The sequence below is a fragment of the Rhea americana genome, unplaced genomic scaffold, assembly GCF_003343005.1.
Source record: "Rhea americana isolate MKP2758 unplaced genomic scaffold, rheAme1 scaffold_227, whole genome shotgun sequence".
In the NCBI taxonomy this organism is placed as follows: Eukaryota; Metazoa; Chordata; class Aves; order Rheiformes; family Rheidae; genus Rhea; species Rhea americana.
The window spans coordinates 742,319-757,302 of record NW_028186343.1 but is presented as its reverse complement, the minus strand read 5'-3'; the positions used below and the strand labels follow the sequence as shown (position 1 = coordinate 757,302).

The window sequence follows — 14,984 nt, the reverse complement described above, 5'->3', positions numbered from 1 at the left end:
AAAACTGAGTCAAAGGCATTTCTGGCTTGCAAAAATGATAGGAAACACTAAAAGAATTTTAAAAAATTACACTAAGAATAGGTAGAATTATAGTAGCTGTCTACACTGGCCAGTATGCTCAACAATACTTGAAATAAAGAGAGCCCATCYCAAACATCTGGATCGAGGTTATTCCAAGGCTTTTCAGATTAAAGCTCTATGCTGCTTTATCTGAAAAGGTGTGGAAATAGCTATTGAAAACTAGCTACTATCCATGACAAATGAGATTAAATCAAATTTAAAGTGTTCTAATCTTTGCTTTCATCTGGAACTTTTATTTTCAGGCATCTATCTTAACTATTTTGAACTTTTCTATAGACGAAGATCCACCTTAAGAGGCAGTCCAACCCAAGTAGGGCAACTCCTTTTCTAAGTATCAATTAAATAACTTAATATAATCCTAGATTCTAATACATAGGCTAATCTGATTCCAATTGATATATTAAGGATCAGGACAATCCAAGCTAAATAGAYGCCTTAAATACATACCTCTAATCTAGAGTATTCGTCAGGATTTCATTTAAAACCCTTTAGGTGCAGTTACTATAGAGTACGTTGGTATACGAAAACAGAGATGACTTCCCAAAAAAATCATGAGATTATGTGTATGTAAATCATTCACATGCACTTTTYGCATCCATGGCACATAAGCCTCCAAAAAACTACTCCCTGCAACATCTATTCTTGAAAAAACACGGTGGCAGAAATAAGCGTTAAAATAACCCCTCTTGTAGTAGCCATACTCAAGAAAACATAACACACATTTTGCTATTTGTAATTTTTATTTCATGTATAATTAAGAAGAAAACATGGCAACATCGGCAAATTGAAGGCATACATACTAAATACTCATACAGAATACATTACGGGGAAAGCAAATGCCCAGATCTTTAGTGGTCCTTGCAAACTAAAAGCATATTGGTCCTCCAAAAGGTTTAGCTTAAAAATGTTTGCTGACCCTTTAGGTTCCAATGATGAGCAGGTGGTGCCTTTCAAACCAGCAACAGGGTGAAGTCCCATTTGAACACACTTTCAAGTTTTCCTCAAACCATTTTTCTCAGATGCAACTGGGAGTGAATGTTCTTTTCCTCCTTACATTTTAAAGGTGTAAGCTGTTAGACCACCCTAAGTATTCAAGACTCAAACGCTTCTTGAAACATTTTTACTTTTATTAAGAACCTACATACACACACACGTTTAAATAAATGTCCATGTGTGTGTGCGTGCGTGCGTATAAACTATTCGAAGGAAAGGAAAAGTGCTTCTCATATAGAAAAAGAGCTATTAGATCCATACAAGCACTGCTAGGTGAGTCTAACAGTCATGTTTCAAATGAGTATAAAACCAAAACAAGCCAGAAAAGCTGGCTAGATAGGAAGAGCCATGGAAAATGAGCTTTAAATGAGCTATTTCGAAAGATATTATTACTGGCTGTGGTGTCATTTGAAATAAGGTTAGTCTTTATCCAATAAAATGCTGTGATGCTAGATTGAGAGACATCCATAAAATCCTGTTCTTTCACGGAAGTCCAAAATTCACCACGCTGTTCTGTCAATTCTGCCTCACACCTGAACTGAAAGTACCCTCGTCCAAGAGTTAGAGGGTACCACTTAATGCCCTTCTGACTCTGATGTAGAGAGTTATCCAATGTTAAGCGGGATCACTGATTTATTTCATACACATCGAACAACTCTCAGTCATTACTGACCTAAACTGAACTGATGGTCCAGAGGGGTCTACCCCATATTCTGCTTAGTAGGTTTATATTTTCTTTCTATTAGATGACATACAGTAACGACTTTTTTCCAAAAAAACCTTCAGATGATAAATACAAAAGTGCTACTTAAAAATAGTAAATTTGACCTTACTACACATGTAAAAACAAAGGATTCTAACAGACAGAAATGTTGTAACTTAAAAATTCATTACTTGAGTGTATTATGTATACTTGTGCCCTCGTTACTGAATTGATTCCCAAGTAATCATCCTAACCGAACATGCGCAATAACTGGGAACCAGTAAAAGCCTCCAGAGAAATTTCAACAATGGGGCAGAGCAGAGGAACCTTTCTCTCCCCGCTTGCTGAAACAGAATTCAGGAAAAAAACAAAAACACTATTCCATTATTGCAAACGCAGTCTACTCTTAAAACAAGTCTGTGAACAAAATGTTCCATGAACTGTGGAACCAAGACTGCCAATGGCTCCTCTGCAGCAGGAAATGTCCACTGGGCTTTCAAACTACCATATAAATACACTACTAACATGCAATTAAAATAATACATTTCACTAGAATGAAAATACACATAATACATTGCGATGCTGGGGCAGAGTACATTTGAAACCTCAGCTTCCCCAAACAACTCGTTTATACTCTAGAACTCTATGCAAAATACAAAAGCCTTGGAAAAGTGCAACAAAACTAGCTTCATGACATTTTTCTTTTAGTTTTCATAAATACAATCTTTTAAAAGTATTATTAAACAGAAGCATACTTCCCAGTGGAGAATGGATGTGTCACATTTCAATTTCTCAGTAAGTGATTTTGGCTAGACTAAACCCCCTTGAAAATAGGGGATTAAAATGAAAACCACCGTAATCACATCAGGMTGCTGTAGTATCCCACAAGAAATTTACCCTAGCGTTTTGCATACACAAATCTTGCTGGAAGTGATGGGAATTTTATGTGCGGTTCTGTGGCAGGCACTGGCCTCAGGGTAAAGAAAATTCCAAGTATAAGATAAATGTCAGTTGGAAAAAGTCATCTGGTATTCATAGTTATTACTAAAATTTCAGCATGGGGAAATAATTTCTATTAGAGAGAGCAGTCACTTAACTTGGGGAGCCCAGGAGAGCGGTCTTGTCAAACTGAGATCAAGGGTGTTCTGTTACAAAAAAGCTGGCAAGCATTAATACATAAGGAAAAAAAGGCATTCATACCAACACTCAGGAAATCAGAACTATACAAAACTTAAAAGATCAAGTTATTTAGTATTCATTATCAAAAACTTACTTGCTGCATATTCCAGATGCTTAGCATACTGACTTGACAATTACAAAGTGTATTCAAACACCAAATATTGAAATCATAGGGAACATAATAGAGGAAGCTTAAATGAATGCATGATCGGAAATGTTCAGCAAGCCAGAGAGCAGTTCAAAACCCACCCAGCCTCTCTCCTTTGAAAGCAGTAACACTGTCAGAGATACCTTTCTGAACAGGGACGATCACATGCAGTAAGAGCTGTCTAGCATCCTTAACTTACTAGTGAGTAGAGGACTCTAGGGCAAGAACAGCGGATGGATATCCTGCGGCGGCACAGGCTCTGCAGCGGTCATGGGACAGTCAGGAAGTTCTAACATATTTTGCCAATCCCTCTGTACTAAAACTTGAGAAAAGCGTGGTTAGACTCCTGCATTGCTACCTTGCTTTAACAGTGCTTCCTGSCAAACTGTTCAACTGCACTTCTCAAACTAGTTAACATTACTCAATATTCGTATATTAATGCTAGCTTAAAGAAAGGAATTGCAGAAATAGGGCTTCGTAAAACAGAAAAAATAYTTATCTATTACATCAAATCAAGGCAAGGATCATAAAACAAACTGTAGTTAAATCACTTTGTACATGAATGCTACTATTTTAAAATTCTATTTCTCAGGCCATCTAGAGAACAGTATTTCTCACAATAGGCAAAAAATGGCGTAAATGCATATAAACTGCACTCCCCTCCAGAGGGATTCTGCCCTCCGATAGCTCCTGCTCAGGATACAGCCCGCAGTTCAGCTGTGACTCTATTAGCAGGAATAGGCAATAAGTAGTAAAAATCACGAGTGATGCAGCCACAGCTTTAAAGGCTTAGCTTGAGCCCATGCTTAACTTCAGGCCAGCCACCTAGAGGGGCTGGCTTTGGAAGGAATTGTCACAGATCACCCGAAAACCAAACAGCACGGCAAGATGGTCATGAGCAGGACGTGGAAAGTAAGAAACAATCCAGAAGTTCTCCATACCTCCTTTAAAACTGGGCCATAATTATAAAACATGAACCGTGGGTCAAAACTGTACAGAAACTGAGAAAAATGAGTAACAGTAGAATTTTCGTTACGCAAAAGATGCAACAGAATTCAAATGGCCGATTTTCTACTGCCTGAAGAGCAGAATGAGCGAGCTGACAAATAGATAAATATTTAACACTGAGGTCGTTAACTGAAACRAGACACCAATGAGAACTTTTTGTTTTTAAAGGCACATCTTCAGCAGTTTAAACCACTGTACCAGTGTGCATCAATGTAGCAAGGGCCAAATTCATTCCTGTTTATGCATATAAAACCAGAGTCTGACTGGGGTCAGTGCTATCGATCTGAGTTTATACCAACACAGCAAAGCTGAGTTTATTTTGCTCAGGCAAGTTAAGGGACCCTTTAAGCACGACAGTGGACTTTTCAGAAAAACACACTAACAGTGGAAATATTTTAGAAAACTGGAGACAAAAATTTATCAGAAATGATCTGATAAAACTTCAGCAACATATTTCATTGAAAAGAGGCAAAAAGCCTACTTTTAAAATCAGAATATACTGTAATTATTAAGTGTGGTATTCTGGATAGCTTATCTACAAGTGCAATTTCAAAAGGGAACATTTCGCTCACAACTCTTCAGAGGCATGAGTGTGAGAGGTCTTTACAAGGGCCACTGAGATTCACCGCTGCTACCGAATTAGTGTTTCCACTTAGACACACAAGATGACTAAAAAACAAGATGTAATTCAGTTGGAGTCACTTCACTTCTGTTGTTACTGTTAAATATTCCATACCAAAACTTCCAAAAGAATTTTCCTGAATAATCAAAATTAAATTATTCCTCCCATCCCTTCTTGTTGGTAAAGAAAATCCCACAATTGTTCATTCAGTTCACTGCTGATGATCTCGCATCAGGGTGACAACTAGCCAAACCTAATAAACGCTTGGCTCTAAATTGACATCTGTGTACTCTGCGGAATGTGCTTCAATTAACATGATTCAGAACATCACACAGTTATATCAGCATCAGTATGTTTGACACCTACGTTTTGTTCCTCCACCAATTACAGTTGGCAATGAATAACCCTGATAAACTATAGCACAAGCACTTGCAAGGCACATATTAAAACACAATAATAAAACTTGATGACAAAATATTTGGCCTTTGTTAGTACATTCAAAAATATTTGCTGGATTAAAAGAAAAAAAAGCAGCAGAAATCAGAAGAAACTTGCACTTCATAAGCACAAAGTGACAGGCTCTTTCAGGATTAAGTAAGAGCAGGAACAGAGTAGAGCAGTATCCTACAGTTTCAGAAAGGCTACAGCTATTCTTCCACTTGAAAAAAGAAATATTGTTTGAACTTTCAGGAACACTGTGTTGTTGAGTGCAGCAGGGCATTATGTTTGCTTTAGATCTTCCACTGCTTCACTGCTTTCATTCTGAGAGCAGTGCAGCATCTGATTTGTACAGGCTCAGATATGTCACTATAAAAAAAATCCTTCTTACGGAGCCTGATAATCCTTTACAGATATGACTTCAGTAAAAGGTTATCAGACAGGTCACATCAAAAAACAAAATCCAGAGCGCCAGAGTTCAAATTAAGGTGCTCCCCCTGCTGCAATATATAATTACTAATAGCTTCTCTCTTTCTGCAGACAAAAAGCTCAACTTTTTAAACTGAAAATAGTTGGTAAAGCCTTTTAAAAGTGGTATATCATTAGTGTTACTTCAATTAAGTATTCATACAAGACTCTACATAGATGCAGTTGAACACTGCACCCCTTCCCCAAGAAATCTACCCCCCCAAACAATTTTAACCTCAAATTACATTAACAAAATAGGTCATGCGTAAATTTAGACCAAGAATTGCTGTCTTTTTCATTAGAAAAATATTTTCTTCAGTGCCAAGGCAGTAAGACAATCATAGAGAAGGATGATAGGGATGTCTGTCCAAAGGAAGAGCAGAGGTTTTAAGCACAAGTGTGCAAAAATGGGAATTAAGTAATTAAATCTGAGACAGCAATAATTTATATSTTCAACAGGATTCTTCTTTTTTTGCCTTTATTTGAAAAATGTGGTAAACAAAATTATTAGAAAAAAATGTAACTGAAATTTATTTCAGACTTTTATTAAAATCTGATGATGAAGATTTTTCACTTTAAGCCTTTAGACTATGCTGGCTCCTCCAACGTACCAATTAATCTGAGGGTATGTAACTTTTAGGAATGTTCAGCCTAAAGAATAGTAACAGTATTTGAGACACTGTTGCTCTGAAAACTTCTCCAAAGGCTCTCAGTATGGATTAAATAGTTATTTAGCAATTTTTCATAATTCTCACGGGTACATTTTTACTGTATTCTCTCCATTATAGACACATCAATGTAAGCATTATAATCCATAACTCTGTATAATGCTAGTTGCTAGAAACACACTGAATTTTTACTCTTCACATGGTCCATGTTCTTCAGATTCTAGCTTTTTGGATTTGGCAATAATGACTTAAATCTGTGCTTTTATACCATGATGAAGTCTTGGAGATGCCAAGCACAGCTGCATTCACTGGGTTAACATCTATGACATTCAAACAGGTCCTTAACAGTCATAAAAGCATCAAAGAAATGGCAGATGCATTTTGTTTATAACAGGGTTACTGTGTTGAAAGAGCATGTGCTTATACATAGCAGTTGTCACAGAACTCGCTTCTGAAGTAGGCTTCTGCTTAATATTAATGAGGGATGTTCAACTGTGGCTGAAATGTTTATGAGTATTCAGGAAAATAAGAGGCAGAAGCAATGGTAGAGTGAAGCCTTCCCTTGATTTGACAAACAAGATTACAATAAACATTTTAACAGCTTACGACAAATTGATAAAGGAAATCATTTGGAGCTGTTAACATTCTGCACAAGGCCCTGAAGTGCCAGGATGCATCAAATCAATGATAGCTAAGGCACTTGCACGAACTCTTCTGCCCAAGAGTTGTTACATGAATTCAGGTGCATTCTAGGAAAACAAAAGTTGACCAGACTAAAGTTTCTCAATTCCTTCCTTGTGACAATGACTCTTTTCCACACAATATTGCAGGCTACTAGGTGTACACCTCCACAGTTCTTGTCTGAAAACATCTCACCTTCTGTCAACCAGACGAAGATGTGCAAGATCAGTAAAAAATACACAGGAAACACTGCAAAGCTAGATTTTGAGACAAGCTACTTCATTATTACATCTTATTGAAACTATCTTCTTTGAAGAGGAAATGCTATTCCAGTTCCAAAATTCTACCACAGAAATTCATGACGTATGCTCGTATTGCTGTAAAGTAAAGCCGGCGGTGGTTGTGTGCACTACGCTACATAGGCAAAGGAGGAAGTGGGGAAAGAACARGCAATACAAGGGCAGATTATTGATTAATCTCTGCTATAATGGAAGCACAGGGAGGTTTTATGATGGATTCCTTTAAGCATACCGTACCCTGAAAAACAGGAGTTGTATGTGCTAGTCCTTACAATCCATAAGATAAGGTTGGAAGCCACATCACTGTGACAGAGGTAGGCTTATAATGAAGCTTTGTAATGAAGAGTTCTTCTGTGCCAAATTCTTCGAGGTATCAAGAGCACTTTTCAGTCAAGTTGACATTATGGAATAAAAGCTTGTTCTCCTAGAATATTGTGCACATTTTAAAGGAAGGAAAATATAGCTATAAAGGCAGTAACTAAATTACCACTAAGAATTCTACTGCATTTGGGGTGCCATAAGTTGTGGGTAGAATATTCAGACTTTGTGGTATCAGGACATTACAGAAAGTTCAGTATTATGATRCCGTATTATTCTTTTCCTTCTCAAAGCTTTAGCTGCACATTTAGTCTCCTGCACACTAGACAATGCGTTCATCTCACTCTCTTAGGAAAGAAAGCTTCAGGAAGTCTGTCTGGAAAGGCAGCATGTAAGTAGTCCAGGCTTTTTAAYTACATAGTTAATCCAGATAGCTTAATAACTTGGGTTATTCCAAGCAGTGTGGCAACAAGTTCTTGCTTTCAAACAGGTGTTTCCAGGCCTAGGAACTGAAGCAACTTGAGGCAATCCAGGATCATGTCACGGAAGTTTGAGGACTCAAAACGTTGCCAGTTTTCAGTGAAATGGAGATTAGCATTTCAGTGAGATTTCCATCTGGTAGCTAATGTCGGTTCTATCCCACAAGTCTGTTGAATTACTAGGATTTCAGGTTTCAAAGTATTTGTAAATTGCTGTAACATACAGCATGACATTCTGCCAGTCTGGACGCTCAGTTCGCACCATTTCATTGATGTCCTGTCACATAAAACACATTGGTAAAAATCAGAAACGACAGTCTTGAAAATAATAAGGTAATGTTCTTGCAAATTCATGGTGATGATATATCTAAAGTTTCCATAGTTGAAAGTATTAAGGAAAGAAAGTTCTCTTTTCCTCCATACATCTTTACATTATTTGCAAAATGCAAACAGCCTTTTCTGGGATGTCTGTGTACAATTATTCTGCTGACCTGACACCGACATGTCTAATATTAGTACATGCTTGCTTACAAGTACATACCCCATTTAGTACAATTAGCAGTCAAGACCTTACTGTTTACATACCATGACACCAGTCTTGCAAGTCAATGAAATCTGCCTAGGAACTAAGAATCGCAGAATCAAGGCCTAAATACTAATCGAACGAAAAGTTGTAAATTTACATCAGGATAATGGTCAAACATCAATAAATGGTTGAATCTCATTTTACAGTAGACTACTGAACTTGAGATTGCTTTAGTAAGTATTTTTCAGTAAAAGGACAAGGAGGAAGGTTGCTAGCTTTACTACTGGTTTGGGTATAATCAAGAGAAAAAGTGATCAGTTTAGATGCATTTCATACAGATACACCAGAGTATTTGTGGATAAGCAGGATAGACATATCATGATCTACAGATTTCAGCATATGTACAAATGAAAAAAAGAACAATGGAGTTTCCAAACATTTTTGTTTACTTTTGGAGTCTCTCTCTTAAGCTTACAAGAGCCTCCAGAGGACTCAAAAAAGATAAAGTAATCTGCTGGAGATCTCCASATGAAAGCAGCTGAACACCTTCTTATTTAGGGAAGAAATAGCTTCCTATATTGCCACAACTGCAATACAGTAGTTCTCGCACCCTTATTCACCCTTCAGAGCTTGCCCTCCACCCCGGCAATACAGACAAGGAAAAAACACAAACAGCAAACTTACTATATGCACCGTGTATGTACCTATGTAGTATGCACATAGGTTGTAAGTCCTTAAGATGGATACAATTTCCACATAGAAGATTTAATTCCATTCAATTTGCCCTTGAGAATGTCTGTAATGAGGTATCTTGCAAATTCAAAAGATAGACAGCAACCATTTAGACTACAKTTAACTTATCTAAGAATCACTGGTGCTGTTCTCCACAATCCAGCTCTTACATCAGAGCTTGGTAAGAAACTTCCACGTTTCAAGTCACTGACCAAGTCAATGCAAAATGCTCAACCGTTGCACTGCCATTGTGAACAAACACAATGAAGGAGTAAAGGCTCTGATAAGGATCAAGAAAAGTGTTATTTTTAGAAATGCCCAACTTTGCTGCATTATTAGATGCTAACTACTGTGGCTTTGTTAGAATTTAGGTTACACAAGCGTTACTTAAACATCCTTTCTGATATTGGCAACATTAGCAGAATTTCTGCAGTTATTCACAAGGGCTTGGAATACTCCCAATTCCAGTTGTCTTCCTTTCCCAGTAAATACTGTCATACTGAAAACTCCTATTTCCTTTAAGCTGAAATTTGTGTAAGAAAGCTTAATAAATAACTTTAAAATGTCTTTCAATTATTTGCAACAAGGACAAATTGGAAGTTTACTCTCTTATTACTCTGGAAAAGAGAATGATTTATACAGTTCTGTAATTTGCACCTCAAGAATTCCAACGAAACTAAGAATTGGAAGTAGGTCAGAGACAGGATATAATTCATCTGTCCTCCTGAAGACATGATCATTAACTGTTTCTCAAATTATTCTCAGGCAAATATATTGCCTTTATCAATTTTTTTACGATACTGAGAGATGAGTTTTAGTGAATTTTCCTGTTGAAGAATTTATCTGCCATAGGTTATAAGCTGCTGCAAAAAAAGCAACAGCATGGAGTGCAAGTCTGTATCTCAGTCACCATTTTTAGTRCAAAAAACAGCGGGCTTACATTAGATTGACAGAGGTTAAGCATAGCAGCTGGGGGATTGGAGTATCTTATCCTTTTCACTCAAGTCTGATAGAAGCGCAATAGCCTCTAGATGAGCTCATCTGCCACTATTTTTAAGCATAAAGCATCAAAGCCTTTCAGTGGTACAAAATAGAATAATTTGATTTTTATAAATGGGACATAATTTGTTCAATATGCATTTAAAACTTACCAGAGTAGATTTGATGCCAACACTTTCAGCTGCCTGAAAAGCCAAAGTGAAATTTCTTCTCTGCATGAGATGTAAAAACATGTTAGAATCAAAGAAAATATTACTTCAAACAAAAAAGAGGTGTTAAGAATCTTTAAAGTTGCTACTTTTGCTTCAAATCGAGTGTGTAATTTAGCCATACTCATTTAGATGAGCAACATGAATCAGTGTCCCAACAATATCTAAAAGCTTATGGAAAACATTTATTAACTCTTCAATCAGGAGATAATATTGGGGGGGGGAGGGGGAAATCAGTATTAATGAAGAACACTGATTTTTTTTAAATTGCTACAACATAAATAATTTATTCTTAAAACCAGTCTGAAGTAATAAATAAATAAAAAGSTTCCTGTATATGTTCATTAAATACTTATATTTTTTAGAAGTGACCATTAATAAAGCATCTCCAGAGAACATACTAGTAGGTATTAATTACAGTACACTGGAACACAGAGTTTATTCTTCAGTCTTGATAGCTTCTAATTTATTTTTACACATATCACTTGGTAAAATGCTCACTGAATAATGAGAAAACATGATCAAAGAACATCTTTGTAATATTGAAAGAGATGAACAAAATGTCACAAGATACATTTGATGGATTCCAAGTCTTCTAATTTAAATACTACTTCGTCTAAAGCTTTAACTAAAAACCCTTCCCAACWMTTTGTGTTACAGAAAACTCCTCAGGCTTAAGTTTATGTCTTCCTGATYATTTTTTCTTATATCTGTTCCAAGGTTCTGGTTAGCCTAGTGATCTTACAGTAAAAAGTTATAAYAACAATAGCACCAAGGTACTTTGCTAGGAGTTGTAATTGTACTGCTATAAAATTTAAATCAAAGCCCCCAACTTAAATACATAAATTTGGTCATTCTTCTTTACCAATCTATATTATATAGTGTGGGGATTTTTAATACTGTACCTTGTCCTGGCTGTTTAGTTCTTGATATGGAATATGGGCTGGGAGGTAAGTATGGAGCACTGCACAGAAAGCCAAGCCATCGTTCCAGCTACTGCTGAAGTTTGTTATGTCGATATTCTTGAAGGAAWAAAAAAAGTTATTATAGTTTACTGATCTGTCAGTGCTTGTTTTTCCTTTGCTGAAGAAATCAGAAAAAGCAAACAGTCTAACACTAAAACTCTGCAGTAAGAAACCAAAATCCATTACTACCGAGATGAAAAAAACAGGCCAAGCCAGTCAATCTTGTGTGTTTATCATGCAGGTAGCTACTATTAAGCCCAAAAGACGTACAGAGCACATAGATTTATAAAAGCACACGTGCGGGGGTATGTAAAAGATGTACGAAGCTGTACTAGGGAGGATGTTAAAAGTACCGACTTGGCACAACTGTATACACAAAGATATAAAAGCGTACACAGCCTGCCGAGCTGTGCTCCTTCTGGAGCCCCTGCGACAGCCTAAGCGCTAATATCTTTGCTAGCGTAAGCTTTTACTTTTCTGCTTCTACTGCATTAATATCCACGCAAAATTTCCAACTGATGTGGACAAGTGTATTCTCCTCTGCACAGCCCATTTCTGTACAGAAACTTAAGCAAACAAGATCACAAACAAAACCCAAGTTTCAGTCGCAGGTAAAGACGTTCCAACAGACTCAACACCGACAGCGGCAGGGAATCAAGACTGCAGGATGCAAGCGGAGCATGAAAGCCAGCACTCTTGGTCGTTCAGTTCCAGCCGGATACTCGGTGGCAGCGGTAAACGCATCTCCTTACCCCCCARGGCTGCATATGAAGTTACAGTACAAAGTCAGCCTTGTCCAAGAGCTATGAACAAGACTCCTCGGTAACCTGTTTAATTACTGCACGCTTGGCTGTTGGCTGTCAAACAACGCTAGAGAGGCTAATAACGCGTCCAAGYGGTGAGCAGTCAGCCTAAACTTAAATTAAGCACCGACCAGGAACAGCTTATCCTTCGAGACCTCTATGGAGAAATAGAAACATGCTTTATACATAACCTTCTCCACTAGGCTTAAGTAGAAACTAACAGTCACCTCTACTCGGCTCGTTCGGTTTTCACGCAACAAGAACTGTGGCCTCTGGTCACGCAGTCCCACAACCCAGGCTTCCCCCGACAACACCCGTCTTTGACAAAATACCAAACCCAGTCATTGCTCCGGCACAAAAACCTGCATGGAAGCCACGGGCCAAGCAGGCCGAGAACGAAGGCAGTTATTTCTTGTCACGCCAACGACTTGGATTACAAATGGAAAACAACTGCAAACCCTTCCAACCAGAGGAAAAGAACAAAACTGAGCACGGTCTCGAGAAGAATGCGAGGGAAATCTCCATTTCCTGCTCGGCTTTAGCGCTTTTTAGACAAAGTCCACAGAAGCGCAGGTTCGAGCTGCGGCGACGTAAGCGTACGTGCTCAGCCTCACAGCGACCGCCCCGGGCAGCGCCCGGCACCTTGCCTGCGGGCCGGGGCCGGCGGCGAGCGGAAGCGTCCTSGCTGGAGACCCCCGGGCTGTGGGAACGTGGTCCTCGCACACTCGCACAGCTTCCTCAGGCCACAGGGGTGGGAAAGAAAAAAAGGAAGAAAAAAAAAAAAAAGGAAGAGAGAGGAAAAAAAAAAAGCAGCTCTCCCTCATTTCTCGTCAAAAAGGCAGGAAATTGGATTTAAACTTACGCTTGGTTAAAACTTTTTCAATGTTACTTAAATTAGACAAACAAATACAACACACAGTATCAGACTTTAGGGGAAAAAGCAGGGGGAGGGGAAAGCTGAGATTRTTAAAACCAATAAATTCCTGTTACTTGTATCTCATTTACCAAGCTGCTTTTTAAAAAGCTCTTTTTTCTTTCCCTGTAATAGGCAATGCCCTGGACTCTGCTTCCTGATCACATCTGTACCAGTAAGATGGATAAACCCAGGGAGAGGGGCTCTTCCCTGTCACAGTCTGTGGCAGCTTAGCTATAAAAATCAAATACAAATGATTAGATTTCCTTTGCCATACAATCTACTGAGGGAGAAAATCTCTGTCCTGATTTTCACCTTTTGGCTGAAATGTTCTCCCTACTTCCAAGAGAGCCAAGTGGTAGGGCCGGGATGCAGAACACACTGTATTTACTACAGACCTGGAGTCACTGTACAAATAAAATAAAGTTTTGTAAGCTCCGTAAGGCAAGGTACCATAAGTTTTTTTTTTTTTTTTTTTTTTTTTTACTGATGATCATTAAAAAAGAAAATATAAGGTAATAAATGAGTAAATATTTGCATGACAGATACTAGTCATAGCTCATCAACTGATGTTGTACCCTCCTTAGGCGCTACAGCAAGAAAACGTGATGAAGACTGAAGGAAAATAAGGTTTTGTGGTGGGCTACAGGGAAAAACTTGTCCAGGCTGCTCCACGTATTTCAAAGGAAGCAGGAGTATTTATTTGAAAATTTAAGAACTTTGAGCTTGAACACCAGCAACACAAACACAGACGATATCTCAGTACTGAATGAGGGCGATTAAATAGTAATGATAGGCTGTACACAGCCTTTTAAGTGAGAACAGCAAGCAGCTTATATTGGAAATGAAGGTACACAAAGGAGAAGCAGAAGAATACACAATACAGTTAAATCAAACTAAAGGAGTGATCTCTACAGCAGTGTTCAGCATAGGTATCAACAGGCAAGAACACATTCATCAAAATTAGAAAACACAACACTGCAACGATGGGTATGAGACTGCGAGAACCCACACCTGAGGCTTAACCTCAAGGATGAAGGACGTCACCTCCAAATTCCAGGGACAGTTTTTCTAGCTGTATACGAATATTCCCTCACCCCACCATGCGAATGGAAGGAAAACAGATACGACAAAGACCCTCTGAAAATTAAAATTGAAACTAAAACAAGAGAAAAATAATCTTCCCTTAAATACTATAGCTTTGTAAATGCAAAACTTCACTTTAAACATTAGCAGAATGTTGGCTTTTGACTATAAAATAAGCGTTAGTAAAAGGACTATTTAAAACATGCTTAAAACACATTTTAGTTTGGTTCTCAAAAAAACCTTGGAATACTTCTTTCCCCTAAACCTTTCTGTAGGGTCTAGCTTTTAGTACTAAGACAACAAGCAGAAAACAAACCCATCATCCAAGAATCTTAATGCACCCAGAGAAGGCAAATTAAATACAACGGAAGGAAACAATTAAAAGGGACTAGTTTCTGTTTCCAATTGCTCTCTAAGCATTATGAATGATGATTACCTCTCAGACTAAAAAAAGTATAATATTGCTCAGACACTAAAAAACAAGCCTAAAAGCTGGACAGTTTGTCATTTAAATTGAAAATTTAATTTTTTATGCAGGGCTTAGAGCACATAACTGGCACATTTAAATACAGCACTATTTTATTTCCCAAATGCTTTTAACTACTTGTGGCTTTTGAAAAATCTCGGTCAGTATAATGAAATCAATCTTGCATTAAGCTCTTATTT

General features: G+C 37.8%; 1 protein-coding gene across 1 annotated transcript in view; it reads right to left on the bottom strand.

Moving 5' to 3' along the window:
* Positions 1-802: 802 nt before the first annotated feature.
* Positions 803-14,984, bottom strand: part of SPECC1L (sperm antigen with calponin homology and coiled-coil domains 1 like) — a 70,738-nt gene continuing 56,556 nt past the window's right edge. Inside the window, exons 14-16 of the mRNA XM_085305809.1 lie at positions 11,457-11,573; positions 10,495-10,554; positions 803-8,362 (exon numbers count right to left, since the gene is read on the bottom strand). Of these exons, the coding sequence (XP_085161935.1) occupies positions 8,273-8,362; positions 10,495-10,554; positions 11,457-11,573 (267 nt within the window). The 3' untranslated portion in view covers positions 803-8,272. The remainder of the gene's footprint in view (positions 8,363-10,494; positions 10,555-11,456; positions 11,574-14,984) is intronic.